Source organism: Anoplolepis gracilipes, chromosome 11 (genome assembly GCF_047496725.1).
Source record: "Anoplolepis gracilipes chromosome 11, ASM4749672v1, whole genome shotgun sequence".
NCBI classification, from domain to species: Eukaryota; Metazoa; Arthropoda; class Insecta; order Hymenoptera; family Formicidae; genus Anoplolepis; species Anoplolepis gracilipes.
The window spans coordinates 10,280,408-10,301,127 of NC_132980.1; the positions used below are offsets into that span (position 1 = coordinate 10,280,408).

A 20,720-nucleotide genomic window follows, 5' to 3' on the forward strand; every position below is an offset into this window, starting at 1 on the left:
CTCGAACAAGCATTTAAAGCTTGCTCGTTCGTCGTCATGTCGTCGTCATAACTCACGCCTACTCGTTTCCTGTTCCCTGTATCGCGCCACCGTGTATCGTCCACCTTGTCGAGATGTTTTCCTGATCATGTGAGGCCAAATCTACGCTATCCAGACGGCCGGACCGATTACGGTGTTCGCCATTCGATCGACTACCCTTCTTCTCTCGTTGTCCGTCTTATATGTTCCTAATCACATGCGCCAGCCGGTTCAGTTCCTTCCTCGTAAAAACTCGCGAGTCCACTATGAATTATTCTCGTTTATCCTAATTGCGGATTCACGCGAAAGTAGCGGACTATTTCGTAGACGAAAGTATAGTATTGAGCTGACAAGATACGAGTCTTATTCTCTCTCTCTCTCTCTCTCTTGAGAGAGAGAACTGTCATATTTTTTATGCTACCCTTGGAGGCCAGGATGAAATTTGTTCGAACCTGCTCGACCGTAACTGATTGGTACCGGCTCCGAGGGTTTGATGTACTTGCGGTGTCCTCGCGATGCACGTCGCGTTCATGATACCCTGATGGGGTGCAGTCTGAGTTTGGTATCAAATGGCTGCCGAAGCGGTAGGACCGGTCGCAAAGATTAAACTGGGAATGCTGCGTCGTCATCTTGCGTCGTAGGGTGAGGTCGCCAATGGCACCGTGGACGTCCATTGTTGGAAATGGTCGAATATATATCCATTCCAACGTCATAATACAATTATTAAAGCAAACACATGTTGTACACATTGTCTTAAATTTCTAAATAATTTTTCATCGTCAATTTAGTTTGCTTTTTTTCTTTGAGAGATTGTCGAAGAATATTTTATATCAAATAATATAATTATATATTATAATTAAAAACCTTGACAAAATAGATTTAAATATATGTTATATGTTATAAAATGTGGTAGCGAAGTGAAATATCTTTGTATCTTTCGAGCACGCCATGTTCGATCTACACAAAAATTAAATCAAATATAATAGATGCGTACTGCAATTTTCAGGGAAAATTAAATATAAAGCTAACAATAAGTGAGAGAACTCGTGACGTTGATCAGACCGCCTCCGTCTTCTCGTGTACTCCTGATCGGCCAGCAGTCCCACTTTCTTTCAAAGCCGCTGAAGCGGCAAATCTTTTTACCCTCCGGGGGATTAACAAAGGGCGGCCGATTAGGCACTCATGAGCGATCCTGAGGCCTGATGTAATCCCAATCTTTCTGGAACCGTCTTCAGGGACGAGCCGCACCCTTCGAACTAGAGAGTGTGACGCGGTATCGATAATAGAATTAAACTCGCTCGTGGCTCATACATGTGCAAGGTGCATTATTATATTTATACAATTTCAAGTTAAATTGCACAGACTTAAAAGAGATTTTACAAACCTTAAATAAACTAAAACCTATAAACTTCTTTCGACATTTTTTTAATATAAAGAAGAAACATTAAAAAAAAAAAACGCAGGTGATTTGAAATTCTTTTATTGTGAAATTACTTTAATCAAATTGAAATATAATAATAATACACACAATATATCAGAATTAAAATTGCCTTGTCGGACTTACAAACGGAAATAAATTTACGTTTCTTCTGCAAATGCGTCGAGTGGACGTTACAATGGAATTTCGCGGTTCGCGTGATTATTATATTTTCGCGCTGTCTCAAAGGTATAACTCCTGAGGGATCAGTCCACTTGTGTGTTATGTGTGCATAGTCGTATACTTTCCTGGTCGCAGGTGTTTCGTATTACACGTGGCCGTAATCCGTAGAACACCCTGGACGACGTGGATGGACGTTAGAAATTACGATCTATCGTCGGTTCCCAACAACGTGAATATCATCGTCGGATCCGCTAAAGGGGATCTCGTTCCGTAATTGGGGCCGATGCTCGTGTAAAATTAGCATATTAATAAGAAAGACGGCGACAGCGGCCAGGATAGTAGGATGAAACCGCAGGAGAAACCGCGCCGTCGTGCTTCCTGGCCGAGGATCCTTCGAGCCTCCTCGAGCGCTCTGCATCCCTGATGACCGAGTCTCCGCATTTAGAACTCAATGGAGCGAAACTAATTGCCATCATTATGATGCTACCGTGGATCCCGTTCGCAAACACGAAGACCGTGAGACGAATATACATGTATCGGTCTATACATTGTTACGCGCAGTTAACCGCGTTTGTATTCGTGTGCATGTATAACATCTTCATGTTCCCTATGAAAAAGAATACTTTTTATTTTTCTTCCTGCTTTTAGATTTTCTCCACACATACTATACGTAATAACGTACAAAATTTTTTTATAAATATTTTTCCTATTTTTTTATTTACAAAGTTTCACGGATAGCAAATTAACGTCACTTTCAACAAGAGATGGAGTTTTCTGTTATATATTTGTATTTTAAATAGAATAATATTTTGCGATATATATTTATTCTAGACGTTTGCAATTATAGATAAAACTCGGACGTCGGATATTTTGCATAAAGTGACAGATTTCGGAGAAATGTAAAAGCCGGCCTTTTCCGCTGCTAAACTCCGCGATGATGATGGTCTCCTGTTAACGCGGATATCACTTTTCATTTTTTTCATATCTCATCATCGGATTCCTGTGGTTTGAGGTGGAATGGGGGAACAGATAGAATGGATAGCCCTTTTTACGATCCTACGGACCCTCGTCAACAAATCTTATTTTTCTTAGTGGACTCTAGGTAAACGAAACTGTCTCGCAAACGCGTCACGTGCATCATGCTATGGATATAAAAAAACGTATCTACATATATATATATATATATATATATATATATATATATATATATATATATATATATATTCATATATTTTAAAGAAAAATAATAATAGAAATAAAAGCATAATATATTTATTTGCGATAATCTCTCGTATCATTGTTATAACATTCGCTTTACAGCCAGGAACAGGATAAACGTGAAAATCGCGATCGCACACACTTGTGACTAAATTTTACAACACGGGCAGGTTACCCCATGGGAATTTAACGCACCCTCTCGCGCTACGAGAGCGCAAAGTTATCCTTTCGCCAAGGGCTGCGACCCTGATCTGTCGTGTATCGTGATTCGCTCTCCGGCTTCCATTTACGATCGTTCGCTTCGCTTGCATAACAATTCCTGCCGTGTGTTTCTCCCTATACGCTCTCCACGCGCGCAGCTTCGAATCGAGATACCTCCCTGATGAAGGATGTATCGCGATAACCTGAACCTGTCCTTCGCGTCGAATATTTTCGTCCCGTGCGGTACCTTTCGGCGATATCGTATCGCGGCGCCAGCCAGCCTATGGAGACACTTTAGTTCCTTGCGATAATGGAATCCTGTTTCCCCGTGTTTCGCGAAAATGTCGACGGCATCGTACTCGAGGAGAAAGAGTCGTGTAACAGACGCGAGGAAGCAATTAAGCCGATCGGAACGACGTTACGGTTCGCGCGATGAAATTAATATTATGTAAATTACACGTCTGGCTTGTATAAAAAATATCGCGCGTCCTGACGAGGAGCATCTAGACAGAGAGAGAGAAAGAGAGAGAGAGAGAGAGAGAGAGAGAGAGAGAAAGAGGGAGGAGAGAGGGAGGGAGAGGGCGAGAGAGGATTATCGGCTTTAAATTATCGACTACGACGACGCTTACGTTCTTCTTAAGACGACCGAGGAAGACGGACGCGAATTATGACAAGTGAAAAGCGCATCGATGGCCATATTACATGCGCAGTGTAAACAACTCCGTTACATCGTCGTAGCAGGAGAATAAACAAGCCGAGGAGGTGGTAGGGCGGGAAACCGCGAACCAGAGGCACATATTATCGCGAAGCAAGAGGTGGCGTTATATCTTATACATAGTCGGCGAATAAAGATCGCGAATTATCCGCAGCAGAAGAGTAGCATAACGATGAAAACAATATAGTCTCTTTAAATTATTTATGGTTAAAACAATGTGCTTGGCACGTCTCTATACATTAATGAATACATTACACGTGTTAATTAACGTTGTCATTTCTTGTAATTTGGATATTTCAATATCGACGATAACATATTCGCGAGTATGAAATTATATATTTATTAGACAGATTCTCTATCGATTGTGTGATAAGAAATATTCCGCTACTGAAGTCTTGATCCGCTGAGAATAATTTTAATTGAATTACTAAAAAAATGTAAAAAAATATATATCGTGATAAGTGAAAAGTTTCTCACGCATATAAGATACACTAAAAATAGGCTTGGTCAAGGAAGAGAGACTGTAGATAGGACGATTCATATCTCTCATATGTCGCAAGATAGGAAAGCAGGATACACAGGAGCTACGATTATGACGCGAGTATCATATTTTCATGGTGCGTGATATCACCGTATAACAAGATTCTTACTCGCTATTTGCTATACGTATTTGAACAGTTTTGCGAGAAAGAAACATATGATACCTTGAATACTTTCTTATATACAAATATATTTTATAAATATATATGTTCGATAATTCTTTTTTTTCTCTCTTTTCCTTATACCTAATGGAAATAAATTTGTACACTGTTACATTTTATTATTAAAGTCAAATATCTTGAAATTTTTTATATATTGTAATAATAAATGAAGTAAACTATAAATATAAAAAAAGAATTGATAAATATATTATTTATTGCATATTTTTTATATAATATATAATATATAATCTTTGCATTTTTTATCAATAATTATTTTAATAAAATAATACTATCTGCATCGTAACAAATAATTTTAAATGATTTTTTTCGTAGACGATAAAAAATATATGCAATAATAATATAATGGATAACAAAATAAAACTAAAAATATTTTTACAAAATTATATTGAAAATAAAACAGATTAGATATTTATAATATAAAAACATTTTTTTCTTGAAAATAAGGAAATATTCAAGCTGAAGGGTCCATAGCTGGGCGTATCTCATCATACCTTTAAATTGTGATAAGATCCTGGTCGAAATGCGTGAAAGCATCAACTTCTAAAGATCCATTTTTTAAGAGAGTTTGTTTTATTGTAATTTAAATAAGTAACACAATTTTTTTATATCAAAATTTGTGCGCGCTTAAGTATATATTATTCTTTTTTTTTTTGTTTCTGATCCGTAGGCTTTTAGCGATAATTTTTATAAGTAATAGTTTCCGCTCTTTACGATAACATAATAATAATACCAAGTACAATTACATTCGTGCAGTGTAATTTTTAATTATTTTTTTGTCGTGTAAGCGTTAATCTGTAAATTCTACATAATTATTATTCGAAATCAGAATATTACTTTTCCATAATCAGCTGGATTTTCTCGTATTGTGTCTTTCGACATTTTACTTATAATGCCTGTAATGCAACATTAGAGATGCAAAAGTCGAGTGTATCTGTAAATTCTATAATATTTTTTTGATTAATATCAGAACGTAACTTTCTGGAGAGTTATATTTGCTCCCTCGTCTTTTCTTTTTTGTTCTTTTTGTCATCTATGTGTAATACAGTATCAGGAGACTACACTTGTTCACTATATTGCATTTTTTATAATAATGATTCTTTTACGCAAAAAAAAGAAAAAAAAATACAATAGAATAAAGAAAGAAAAAAATCAAAATCTTTAATCATCATGTCGGAATGTTACTTTGCGGAAGTATCGCACGATCTTATTCATTCCCCTATATTGAAAGCCCTTCGGCCCTTCGATGTAACGCAGTACCAGGAATCCAAAATTCAAGCGTCGCGTCCGTGAAAGGTAGTCGATATCTCGAGACTCTTGTGTCTGATAAAGCAAACGCGAGCACAGTCGACGGCCTCTGAAAACTCGTTTAGAGTCGTCGATTCGCCGCTCGCTCTCCTCGCGATCGGTTCTCCGACCGGGAAGGAAGAGTAGAGAGGAGGGAAGGGGGAAGGGGGGAAGGGAACGGCTGGTCGGCCGTCGGCGGCCCTTGACACGACCCCTCGGAGGGCCCCGGCACGAGAGCGAGATCCACGGACTTGGAGACCGTGGAGGAAGAGCGCGGCGAGCCGGGCGGAAAAGGGGGAAGGGATAGGGGGGAGGGAAGGAGGCAGAGAGACATCCCAAGGCCAAACGAGCTCCAGCCGACTTCTGGGATCCTGCTAAAAATGCGTGGGCGCGGTCTCCCCGAGGGCTGGCCGAGCGCCGTCGAAGGTCGCACCCTTTTTCGAGCGGCTCGCGCGCCCGGCCCTTTCCGTCCGGCCTGCCGACCGACCGGATCGTCGCCTCGCCGTGAGAACGTCGGCACCGCCGTCGATCGCTCCTCTCCTCCTTTTGCGCGCCTTCGAAGCCGCGCGAGGCTGGTCCAGCCTGCCTCCCTTCGCCCTATCCTATCCTCGCGGCCGATCCCCCATCGGCATCGGTTTGTACCCGCTGCTCCGACGCGGGTACAAACACACACGTACGCAGTGGCGGATTGCCGTGCAGGCGCACGTTCGGGGGTCTCGCGAGACGGGTACGAAACTTGGGTTCTTCGTTTTCTTAGATATTATTAATTGTTCAAAATAATTATTTACACGCCGCTCTTTTCTCTATTTTTTAAAATATCCTTTCTGAAATAGATTAAAATTACAGATATCTCAATTATCTACGTCGGTTCACAATCTCTTTCAGTAATTTTTAATAATGATACTGTTTAAACTTTTTTCAAGAATTTCTTGCTTTATTTAAAAATTACAAATTATTTAGAAGCTAAAAATTTCTCAATATAAAATATTGAAAAGTTGCGAGGAGATTTAGAATTTAAAGTTAATCTGGCAACTGGATATTCAAGATTGAAATCCGTCACTGCATGCCGTCACCCATGCACACAGACGCGCTTTTGGGCGATTCACACGCATGCTCGTCTCTCCTGAAACCTACCTACCTACCTACCTACCTACCTACCTACCTACCTACCCGCGATGTTCCGTACCGGGACACGACCAGCAATGCGCAATGCACGCTGCGCGATTCATTAGGGGTCTCTGGAAGGGGCTCTTCACCACCCCGGGCGGCGATTTCACGGGGTGCACCCCGCATGTTTACGCATGCTGAAAGGACGATCCGCGTGCACGGTCTGGGCGAGGGCAGCTGGGAGGGTTGGTCCTTTGCGTCTCTGGGGTGGCGACTTTGCTGGAAGGGTCAATCGATTGTGAACCACAATATTTGGGGAAGGGAGAAGGAAGTAGCAATATCAATTACAAACGTCGACTGCACATGTTCCTCTATTTTTATCTTCACACAGACGATAAAATTGTAAATGTCATGATAGGATAGATTGATTTTTATTTAGAATAACATATCTAAAGAAATATCGTAACACATAATTATAATCTTTAAATTCGAAAATAAATATTATTTGTTTATAAAGATACCTATGATCCGTGAATAAATTTGTATTTTTTAACTCATTCAGAGTATGAGAAATACTCTATATAGAATATTTATAAAATGTTTTTGAATGTATATAATGTTATTGAATTTTGATTATAATGTTATTTTTTTATAAATCTATTGTTTAGAATTTTATTTATTTTTATCTTTAACTTAAGATAAAGAAATTAGAAATTAAAAATTATTTTTTACACATACTAGATTACGTGCATAATAGATAGATAGTTTTATTATGCGAGTAACAATTCACGTAAGAAATTTGAAAAATCTTGAGATCCACACTACTTCAAATCCGCACTAAGCGCACGATGCACAGTCTAGTCAGCGAACAGAAATGCGCAAGAGCAATCAAGATATCGCGTCGATATTACAACGGTACGTCTGCTTGAACAGCTAGGAGAACATGAAGTACGGTCTCTTTGATATCGCATCCATTACATTGCACGATATACCTCTCGCTATACGGTATATACGTTGCCCTACAAATCCGACACGCGAAATTCCCAGGTATAATCGCGGCAACCGATGTAAAACGATGAAAGACCATATTTCTCTGAAAGCTTATTGCAGCATAATTAACATCATATATTAGCATAAAATAATAATAATGATGTATAAAATATTTTCTGCAAACATTAATGTTTTATATCAAGCAAAGATGGAAACGGTGGAAAATATTAATAAAAAATTATTTTATTGATATAAAGTATGTTAATTTATATTAAAAATTTATGCAAGAGCAAATGCAACGAGATTACGCGAAAAATCTGCGAAATTTTGCAGAAACAAAAATAAAGTCGGCGCCGAGATAATATAATTTACGCAAATTCAATATGATCTAATTGAAACAATTATTAATGTGATTCTTAGACCCTTTTACATTTTTTTAAATCGATTCTTATTGAAAGACGCGACCTGTTCATCGTTACTCATCCATCTTGACGGCGCATGTATTAAACGAGGAGAGGTTGAAACTTGTTTCACTTATCGTTCGATACTTAAGCCGAGACGCCAAGATCCTTGACAATGCTCCGATCCTGCATCCAAGGGCGCCGTCTTCTACGGGTACATTGGCGGACGGTCAGTTCCTTCAGGTTTCTGTGTTCCTGTTCGAAGAGCGGGGGCGGCTCCCGCGGAGGGCAGGCCGTCAAACTCGCGGGGCGGAACCCTGACATGAAGAGGCGGTGCGGAATCGCGTGCCGACACAAACCGCGACGTAATTTAAAAAAGACTACAAATTTCTTTTCCGTTTCCTCCTTCTCTCGTCCCCCTTGTCATCTTGTAAACAAAAAAAAAACATTCCGATTCGCGCTTCGATCGATCCGGAAGAATCGTCGACGCGCATCGGGCGAACGTGAGTCGGCGACGCGACGGTAAGGAGGCCGAAATCGCGACGATTCCTTGACGAGAGGCCGCTCTACGAGGGAGACGGAAACGCCCAGAGGTTAAGGTGTACCCGCGTGCGGCGGTCCAGATATACGCCCAGAAGACGTGCCGTAGGATGCCCCCCTCGCTAGGTGAACGAGCCGCGCTCTGATTACAAGCGATTAGGCGACAGCTGGGCGTAGCGCGCCGCTGCGTCCGGACAACGCGGAAGGCGGACTTTGGGACGGGCTCGTGTATAATATTCACTCTGCGAGCACGATATGCGAGTACGCTTTGTATAATGTATGCTTGATAAGCCAATCTTTATGTCTATAGTGTAAATATCTGAATGATTCGCTTGTGTGTGTGTGTGTGTGTGTGTGTGTGTGTGTGTGTGTGTATAGCAAAATGCTGTTGTGTCGTTTTATATCGTAAATAGCAACAGAATTTAATTTATATGGTCTTGATAAAAGAATAACATATTCCAAGAATATACTGACTATAACTGTTTATCGACTTATCGGAGCGTATCAAGCATTACATTCTGTCGTGCAAGTGCAATTTAAATAAAAAAAGAAGGGAAACGTGCTCGTTTCGCGTTTGGATGAATGGCCGGGAGCTACTGCGTCGAATGTCGTGTCAGCTCATTTCCACCCTTACGGCGAATCACCCACAATGATTCAAGCCATTAAACCACCGCGCCGCCCCCTGGTGGGACTGCAGACCGATCTCATGCCACCCCTATTTCAGCACCCTAATTCGAGGGTCGAGCGACCACCTCCGCACCCACCATGTCCACCTGATCGGCTTGTTTACTCTTGTATTGTCTAAGATCGTCACGGGTCATCAAATGGGTCGTCATTCTTTTCCCGGCGTTTTCCCCGATATCCCCATCGATTGATCAGTCACGTGGAACCCTCCCCTCCCTCTCTCTCCCTCCTATCCTTCCCCTCTGCCCAGCCATTCCCGTCGTTACACGAAGAGACCGACGATTTATGCTCGCCTACCACTTTTGTATGGTGTCCAATAGCGGTCGCCGACGTTCATGGTTTCCTGATATAGTTGGGACGCGAATGGGTTCACGGGGTTTCCTAGGAAACGGGAAAGAGACCCCGGTCGACCGTGACCCGAATCGACTCGATGACTACTCGCGACATTAATGTCGAGATGCCACATTACGGACCTATCATATAAAGACTAATAAGGATAACGTACGAATAAAGGAAATGACGCGCGCGAATACACGAACGATCATACCTATAATGGGTACGTATGAATATTAATTACACCGCAGGTGACAACGTCCAGGCACCCATCAGCCTGCAGGAGGTCTCCAGGCACCCGAGCCGAATAAGGCGCCAACCCTAAAAACCCTTCGACGTAACTGCGAAAAGATATTCGTTTAATTGAATAAAATCATATTCTAATGGGAAGAGAAATAAAATTGATGCATTTTATCGGAGTCGAAGTATGATTTTACATGTTACTAAAATGGATAGAAATGTAGACAAAATTAAATTACCGCAGTGAAAACCACACGAATATTTATGTAGCTTAATTTACGCAAACATGGTTTTAAACTTAAAGATTGAAGAAGTAATAATTTCTCTCTCATTTTGTTAAATTGATTACTTGATTATTAAGTTGTTCTTATATATGTTCAGATATAAAATATAACTGTATTATTTTGGCTCTTTGTGAATTCCATCTCTTTAAACGACTTTTATGAAACCGGATTTTTTTTAAAACGAAATAAAAAAAGAGGCTAAATCTCTTTGTAAAAAGATTTAATTTTGCAACGTATTTACTATCTTAATTCGAAAAATGAAATATTACATAAATATTAATATCTCGAAATATTGAAATAATTCTAAACTCCGTTTTTATTAATTTTATTTCTAACGTGTGAGCGTACAAAAGAATATATAAAACATTATTTTTAAAAATGAAAAAGCGCGCTTATCCCACAAAATGCTTGATGCAATACAACTCCTCCGAGATACAAATATAAACGAAGTTTGTGCAGCGAGATGTGCACGTAATATCCGATCCAACGGTGTATATTTAGTACCTCGAAACTTTGTCGCTTCGTGTCTCGACGCGATGTCATTGACCTTGGAAGCGCGCGGGTTCTCGTCCGAAGCAGGCCGAAAGCGAGGCAAACCGGATTTCTCGCGCGGATGTTACTCTGTGAAAAAAGCGTGGGTGGAATCCCGACGAGGCGAACCCTTTCGCTCCAACCCTGACGTCCTCGGAGGAGAGAATCGCATAGCGAAGAGAATTCCCAGGCTTCCCATCGACAGGGCTCTCTTTCTCCTCTTCCTCTTCCTCCTCCTCCTGCTCCTCCTTCTCTTCCTCCTCGTGTCTTCTCGCGTCCTCGTTCGACGACAGGCAGACGAGGCGCCCGGGAGAAACGATAGTTTCCGAGGAGCGAGAGCGACGATCAGAGCAGCATGAGTCCCTAAGGACGACCGTCGCCGATCGATCGCGCGCGAACCAACAGACGCGGGAACGCGACTTTCTCGCATCAGATGCTCGCCTGCTGCGAATATGTGAATATATTTTATTCAACCCTTTCCCTCGGGCGCGGGATTAAATTATTCCCGCCGCGGGGTTGCCGCCGATGATTCGTTCTCCTTGTCGCGATCAAGAGCGGCAGTCGTTTGCGGACCGTCGAGAAGAATTAGTCCTATAGATTTGGCCCGTTGTTTAGAGAAAAAGAGATATTCTATTATATGAATCGCGTTACTGGTGATTTCTTCATTGAATAACATATATATAAATATATATATATATATATATATATATATATAAATATATATATATATATAAATATATAAATATATATATATAAATATAAATATATATATATATATATATAAATATATATATATATATAAATATATATATATATATAAATATATATATATATATATATATATATATATATATATACACACACATTTATATATATATATATATTTTAATATGTATGTGTAAAAGCTGGTACATTTGAGAATATCTTTCAAATAAATATAGAAAAGCTTAAGTAAAAAATATATATAATAAAAACGATAATGATACACAACATAGAATAAATACAGGCAATAGTTTCCATAAAGAGAAATAAAGCATGAAAGATGTGTATAAATAATAGCGACACTTTACACATTAAAAAATCATTAAAAAATGTGAGTATGTTTTATTAAAATCGTATTATTAAAATTTCATTTCTTTATAATAAAGACAATAACAAAGAAGAATTAATTGAGATTGAAATAAATCAAGCGCACAATTATTTAGATAACAAAATTAATATATTTATCGTATACCAAGTAAAATGTAAAAAAAGCGAGCATCGTTAAAAAATCGTGACAATTAATTTCATTATCGGAAATCTTGCATCCCGTATTCGCGTATCCGCGGATCTCGCTCTGCTCGGTCTCGGCCGAGGAGAAAACTGACCGATATAAAAGAATAGCGGTACGTACGTACATCCGAGACATCGCACGAGACGACGGTGATGGTATCTCGGAAAGACGATGACCGGCGGAGACGCGACGATGGTCAGCGTGTGTCCGCGGTGCGTGTGCGTGATGACGGCGGCGCACACTATCACGCGACGACGAGGCCCCGCGGGGAATTTCGTACGACCACCCGGCCGCTTCTGCTAGCCTGGGAACGGGGGATCAAACCAATAGACTGCCGATAGCCCTTTCCGATTATCGGGACGATTGGTTATCGCATCGTCGTCGTCGTCGTCGTCGTCGTCGTCGTCGTCGTCGTCGTCGTCGTCGATCGAACGCGAAGAAGGAGAGTCACGCCCGGGTTAGAGCAGCGGCCTCCTTCGCCAGGATTCTCGCCTGTTCCGCGTCCGTGTTATTGGTGTTTTAATATCGATCTGACGGCCAGTCGTCGTCCTGCGATAGCGTGCGACGAGTTTAATGGTCGAATGTATTAATTAGACGCCGAGAGAATGTTTAGCTGCTCGCGGAAATTCCAAACCGGTTTCACAGCTGATGAAGCGAGGAGATCCCTCGAAAGATCGAGAATTCGCGAAACGGACATTACGAATGCGAATGCGGAAATGTACTCGTGTTTATGTACTAATTCGATCAATTGTTAAGAATCCTGTAGTGTCTTGCGATTAATCTTCAATTGTATACACGTGATGTTTTTTTTTTATGAATTTCTTTCAGTGAATGCAAATCAGACTACAAGTAACAAACATTAATTTTTTATAACGAAAACGTATAAATTCTTGAAAGTCATTTTCTAAAAAATATTGTTAAAAAATTGAGATAATGACGACATTTATTTATTTTCTGCTTCGTTTAAAAGTTGATTTGACATGGAAAGTTGTTGTGAAAGGTGTATGTACAATATCCCCGTCAGGGATTACCTGTACGCGTTACGGGGTACGTAAATAAATCAATAAACCGAACGGCATGGGTTTTGAAGTTATCGAGGCTCCTGGTTGCGTCACCGCTGTCCATCCTGCCAACTCCCGGAGGGAGCCGACGAGGGGCGTGTTTGGGAGCAACGACCCCACGAATATTAGGAGACCTTCTGCTATCTCATGATACCCCTGCCGCGATGTGTGGCTCGAAGCACTTGAAAGACTAACTCTTTCCTTCTGTCTTAACGATCCCCGTTCTCATATGTGAAGGCGACACGCGGCTCCCGATCTCGTCGGCCGTGCTCGACTCTCCCTTTCCCGCGTGTCCCCCTCTTTCTCCCTCTTGGTCCCGTGGTCGAATTCCTTATGGCGATTTCTTCGGATGATTTTAAAAGTCTTGGACGCGTCGCCGTCTATCAGGAGCGACGCATCGCCAACCGCACCGGGGACACGCACGTTTTCCACACACGTGCACGCGGGCGCGAACGGGAAACGATAGGAAAGTTCGATTTTCCCAGCCGGCTCATGTTGCTCTGATAGTGCCGGAAGCGGCCGATTGATTGGAAACCACCCACCCAGGGAACGAACGGATTACGCCTGATCGCCGCGCCCGAACGGGACGATCGTACACCCCCGCGCGCCATGCCGTCCTGGTGTCGAAAAAAAAATCGGAGGAAGCTCCACCGGTTGACAAGTGACGTGAAATCGAGCTTCTTGATAAACGTCGAAGATTTGGATAAATAACGATATGTTAGATGGAATACGCGTTTCGAATACTTGAGATTTGTATACAATATCAATAGTTTAGAGATAGAAACGTGACATTAAAAATATGTTAATATTAATGTATAATTATTAAAAATTTATTTAAAAAGTAAATTAGAAATATATGAGCATAATGATTTGAGTATCTCAGAAGGCTCACACATTTTAATAATAGAAACGTCACTAGACTTGATAAATTTTAACTAGGTATTTTTTTCATCTACAATATAAAAATAGAAATTAGAAACATATTAATTCATTTGCGAACAAAAAAAAAAAGAATAATATTCTGTTATCTTGGACGTGTTAGGATAATTTCATTAAAAATTAAAAACGCAACGTATACCTGTGATGATATTTATAACTAATGTATTACTCGCGCGAAATTATTTATCGCGCATGCTTTTTACTTCTATATAGAATAGCGTGGAGGAAAATAGATACGAGTTATATGGCACGATCGATCGGTCGCCTCGCGATAGGCTTTCGCCTCACTTTCTGCTTCCCTGACAGTTCGTTTACCCTGCCGATAATCCTCCTCCGTCTGCTAATAATCCATCCAATTATACCGCGGTACGAAGCCGTGACCGTACACCAATCGTCGCATAATGGGATATAATGATAATCTCGCGAACAAAGGAAACTGGTAGAAAATCCTAGGGTTGCATGCGTCGATAGGTGGTAGTCCTTTCTTCTCTGTAACGTACACGTCGAACAAGGGCAGGCATGATCCACATACCACAGCCGTTTATTAGGGTTCGGAGATAGGTGACAACGTCGATGAGTGACGACGTCGCGTTTATTTTCGTATTAGTGCTAACAGCTGTGTCGTGATATTATCTTATCTGCACGTCAAACGTGTTTGCGCGCATTATTTATCACTGTCACTGTTACGTACGTAAAATATATACTCTTGCGTAAATTAATCTTTCTACCGAGAATGTGTGTGTTTCGCAAATCATAATTCTTTACGAATTACACATGTTTTACGATGTTGAAATAAATTGCACAATTGAAATTTAATCAACGCACTTGTATTTTCTCTTTTTCAGAAATGACAGATTTCCCATCATCATTAATTTTATCAACACCAGATTTGCAAAAATTATCAATAATTTGTTCACTTTTAATAGAAAATGACAATATTTTACAAGCTTTATATGCGTAATAATATACATATAATTTTTGCCGCAAGTTACATATTTTATTTAAATAGTAAAATATTTGAATAATATTTTCATATGAAAAAGAGAGATTACGTCTATTTATTTTTTTCTTACATCCCAGATAGCACTGTTCGTTTTATAAACGTTTTCTAAACGTATCTTTTCGTATTAGATACGTTTAGAAAACGTTTATAAAACGAACATGTGTTACCTGCGATGTTTTTTAGATTCATTTTCATTTTTAGTTTTATTAAATTATATAGATTCGTTGCTTTTATAAATTCTTTTAGCATTAAGAATACATTAATAACAATAGTCCATAAATAATGCCTCTCTTTCTCTCTATCGTTATTCTTTTCTTAATACATAATAACATTTAAAATAATATTGCAAATAATGTAAGAAATTATATTATAATCATCATACATAATGCAAGTTTGTAAAACTTTAAACATCAATTTTGAAACCACTATCTTAATTAATAATATAATTAATAATTAGTTGTTTTGCACATTAGGGGTGAACATTTTCTACATAATTTATATTTAAGTACATATTAAAGAAAAATAAATTTTCAAGTAATTTTACTTAAAAATACAAATTCTTTTTTAAATGATTATTTTCAACAGTCTTTGAAACATGCTCATCACTATGAACACTTATTCGAACGATTTATTAAATACTTATCGATTTAATTTTCTCAACGCATACGTATATCATTTCCCGTATACGCGAGCAAGTTATAAATATATATATACATATATATATACATATATGTATCAAAGGAGATCGTGTGTGCCTCGGGTGCGAATCGTCGAGGTCGAGGAGCCACCGCAATTAGAAGCGGCGGCCGGCATTCGTAAAGGGGGAGCAAATGCCGAATCGCCTCCTCGTCCTCCTGATCGCCGGATAGAGTTTCTATGAATGTTCCGTTACCGCCCACAACCCTTTCGTCGTTTCTCCGTGTTTATCGAGCGCGATTTCCGCGCGGGACATTTCGCGCGAAGCTAAAACCAGCTGGCGGCTAATGAATCGATCGCGGGGAGTACGGACTCTCCGTCTTTGTACGCTCCGCGTGGAACAGACCGCGCTCGGTCGACAGCACCCTATCGAGGGTAGTGTTCCCGATGGTAAGAAAGATGGCGGAGCTTAGGCGTTTAGCAGATGCTCGGACATTATGACGTCCTGATCGTTGTCACCGCATTCCTTTTATGCGGAATCACTCAGGCGAAACGACCGCAACCGGCGAGGGAGCAAACTCGACAGGTCTCAATTAGCTTCACCATCCAGAGAATTGCTCACGTTTTACACTTAATGTCTTTAAAAGACCATCTAGTTAAAATAATGACCTTTCAATCATTTTTCCCAACCGTTTGGACTGTGTTTTAACAAATAGAATCGCTGATAATGATATGATATACAAGTCTTATCAATTTAATACACGAGACCCCCCGTCGTATTGTAAGAACATGATGATACGACTACAACGCTGGCAAGAACGACGAAACATTTCGCAGTAATGGATAAAGCCGTTGACGCACGCCTGAATCATCGCCTGTGTGACGTCACCGGAGGGCGGCCCAGCACCCATCAATATCCCCACGTCGACCACGACGACGAGATCGATCGCGACCAGCGACCGGAGGCGGGTATGTTGTCCTGTTACGGCGCACCGAGATTCTTTTGTTCTCGATTGATTGACCCAGGTCGCGGTCGGATTCCTTGGCCGTGAACGCGACAGTCAACGTTCGGGGTGGCGTTTCCCGATCGATCGATCCAACGGTTTCTCCGGACTCATATTACCCTGTGACACGGAGAAGTCGCTCCATTGTCCTCGGCTTTCTTGGCGTGTGCCAAGACGCTCGTTTTGCGGTCGTTTTCGTCATCTCGACGCAAAAAGAAGAAGAAAAGAGAGCGAAGAAAAAGAGGAAGAGAGAGAGAGAGAGAGAGAGAGAGAGAGAGAGAGAGAGAAGATTGCGACGCTATGGATACCGGAAACCGCTCGTTCTCTCGAAACTCACATTCTGCTCGCACAATAAAAAATATGCTGCCGAGAGAGAATGTCGTGGACTTACCATCGATCCCTCTGCTTCTTCCTCTTCCTTCTGAACAGCATGCAATATAATAAGAGATAAATATAGACATATACGAGTACGCACACATATACATGCATAGGCATGCAAGAATAACCTGGACACGTGGTGAACGGTGGACAGGGAAAAATTGTTTTCATACGCTCGACTCCTCTCTTTATGCTCCTTTCAAATGCTAACTCCACCGCGATCATTCACTCCTTGCACCCGCTTTCTGCAAATTACTCCTCACTCATGACGCCCTGGTACCTAACGGTACCCACCTGGCCGTTGATTGACGACGATCGATTTGGACTGGCTCGGATAAAGAGAATCTGTCTGAATTGACGCGATCTTTCGAATCGAGATCTTGCTCGAGAACCAGCTCGAATAAGAATCTTATTCGAGAAGGTAACTCTCTGACAAGAGTCGGATACCTATCGTTTGTCGGTGAATCATCGTTATAAAAAACGGCGATAGAATAATTAGAATGAGCAGTTCATCAAAGCGCATCGTTTTATTATTTTTTAAGATTTTAGATATATTTTTTTTAAATAAATAACGGTTTTTTGTGTATTCGAATACAAGAATTTAATACGAGAATCGAAAAATAATTGGTTAATATTTTTGGATGAAAAAGCAGTAGAATATTTGATTTGTTATTGTTGCTATAAAACAATTAACGAAATATCTCTAACAATACGCGAGATACGAACACTCGAAAAAGTGCATGTGCCCACTAAAGATTATTATTTTACAGGGCAAGTACAACAGTTGATAACAATTTATATAGTAAAAAAATTTTGTTTCATTTTTATAAGTTTATATATAAATTTATATTTATAAAAATAATATTTAATATATGTTACATAAGTTATTAAGAAAGGTGTAAAAATCTAAAACATAAATGACATCAAATTTGCATAAAATTATTTTTTGACAGCTATCTTTATTACCATATGTGTTTACAAGAACATAAAATATAATACAATCTTTTCATATTTTTAAGTACTTACCAAAATCTTAGAATACTTAAATCAATAGAATAAAAATCTTATAAGTTATATTATAATTTATAATTACATACTATTGACGGTCAGATTCCAGAAATATAATGAATATAATAAAAATATGATTTTTTTTAATATAACATGTACATATATAAACTCATACGTGGAGAATACTATACTTTTTTGACATTAAAAATAATAATCGATCCTACATCAAAAAAATTTCCGTGTTGAAATATCACAAAAATCGCAATGAATCATATGGAATAATAAGTAATCTATTAATTGGTATTCTCTAGAATTTGAATTGAATCTCTTTTTTAAAATTAAAAATTGTTTATGAAAAGCATTGTATAACTTAAACAAAAACTTGCAATAACTTGGAAATAACATCTTAGCTCTTTTCTCTTAATATTTAGTTTGAAAAACAGATCCTTAGATCCATTGGTTGATCATTCTCAGTAATGGCGGATGTAATTTTCTGAACCGTTTGCACAGACATATCTTCAACATTGTAAATTCGCGACTGATCAAAATTTGTTGTCTGTAGACTACTGCGATCGTGTACCGATTTGGAAACAAACAGCAGCGGAGAATTTGATTTGTTTGCCAACGTGTTTTTTACAGGTGGTATTTTTATACAATTAGGCATAAAGGTTTCTGAGATAGTTTTGCTGAATTTCATTTCAAACTTTATCAACCCTTTTATTCCTGCCGGTTTAGTTTTGTTCCATCCTTTTATCATTCTCCCTTTGTTTTGAATGTACTGATTTGTTAGAATCAACAGTTCCATCGCGCACAATTGGCAAAAGCAATATGGTTGAAAAATCTCTCTCCAGAGATATAAATCCTTCAGTAAAAACTCTTCCTTTCTAAATGTAAAAATTACTGCACGTTCAATAGGTTTGTCGTATTTGTACGATGCAGCCCCCAAAATTTTTTTCTTTTTAAAAAATTCTATTTCTTTCTTCAGACTTGTTGGATTAATTCCATAGTGCTTTGCAATAGCTTTTAGCATAGTGGCTCCCCGATCTAAATACTCCGATACTGCCGATTTGAATTTGAATTTTAGTTCAATATATTTTTCCTTCTTTTTTACAATGTCTATTTTAAGAATCAAGATTGTTCGATTAAGTCCATAGCTTATTGCAGCGGCTTGCACATCCTTCTTTCCACTTAGAATATCTTTTATTGCTGCCTCATGCTTACTTCTTAATTCTAAGTGATTTTTAATTATTTGAATATGAGACATTATAACCTATGAAAAAAGAATAAGCCAAAAATTAAAGTACGGCATATGATGTAATGAACAAAAAATCAATGTATATTAAAAAAAATAATGAAAAATTAGTAAGTTCTCGCGATTTTTTCGCCTTACGACGTTTCAATCATTTTGCTCACAATTGATCGACACTCAAGAATATAGTCTTTCTTGGAACAAAGTTTCGCAAATATTAAAACTGCGTCTTACAGCATATATTTAAACCAGAAGAAAATTCTTTAAAAATTATATAATTATCGCAAAAGAGGATACTTACAAAATAGACATGAAAGCAAGTGTATCTGAATAAGAATAACAAGTAACTATACGAAACGCAAATTTCTAATTCTATTGTAAATATGCTGAGCAATGTCATTAAAAGATCAAAAAGATGTATTTATTTTACCAGTATTCGAAAAATAAATAACGCGACTTATACTAAAAGCTTATCTAACCAATACATGCATATCTCCCGTACATATTTAAAAAATATGTATGGTCTCTTTTGTTTTTTATTTGGCCTAGCATTAAAATCGAATAACTAATAGAATAATGTGTGTAAATTTCTAATACTTGGAGTCATCGGTAATTAACTAAGAAGATTACTGTTTATATATACATATAAATCATTGTTTTCACTTTGGTAGTTAGTACATGTACTATCATTGCTATATGCTAATAATAAAGATACAATAGTACCAAATAAAATGATATTCATATTTTGTTTATTGAATAAAAAGTTGGAGTAATAATTAGTAATTAAGATTACTAATGTTTGAATGTACATTGTTTGAAAAATTTTATCCTTTAACAATTTTTGAAGAAATTGTAAGATTATTCTGGATCAAATATTCTTACTAAATACATATGTATATATTACGTTACATAAATTGTCAGAAATGATGAAGACCTAGATATGATATAGAATTTTCAATTGTTGGATATACACTGCTTCAAAAAATTTTAGTTTATATATATATATTTTTTTTTCTTTTTTAATTAAGAAAACACTTTCTTCGCTCTCTCCTTCCGTCTTTTATTCTTTTCCTTTCACCTTTCTCTTTTTTCATCTTTAATATATATTATACATACGTGTATAATTCTTTATAACAAATCAAGTTTAACTAGAAGTAAACTTTACATGTATAAAAATAAAATTTTTTTTTAAATTTGTTAAAATACATAAAAATTTGTTAGAGGTACTTAATTTAGCTAAAGATATTGTTTGGTTATGTGTATAGGATTGCATATGTATTTATTCAAAACAATTTAATTTT

At 38.4% G+C, this 20,720-nt stretch overlaps 1 protein-coding gene across 1 annotated transcript; it reads right to left on the reverse strand.

Moving 5' to 3' along the window:
* Nucleotides 1-18,419: 18,419 nt before the first annotated feature.
* On the reverse strand, nucleotides 18,420-19,750 carry LOC140671376 (uncharacterized). The gene is made up of 2 exons (XM_072902623.1): nucleotides 19,721-19,750; nucleotides 18,420-19,440 (listed from the first exon to the last, which is right to left on the reverse strand). The coding sequence occupies exon 2, from the start codon at nucleotides 19,432-19,434 to the stop codon at nucleotides 18,598-18,600; it is 837 nt and encodes a 278-aa protein (XP_072758724.1). The 5' UTR covers nucleotides 19,435-19,440; nucleotides 19,721-19,750; the 3' UTR covers nucleotides 18,420-18,597.
* Between the last annotated feature and the right edge of the window lie 970 nt (nucleotides 19,751-20,720).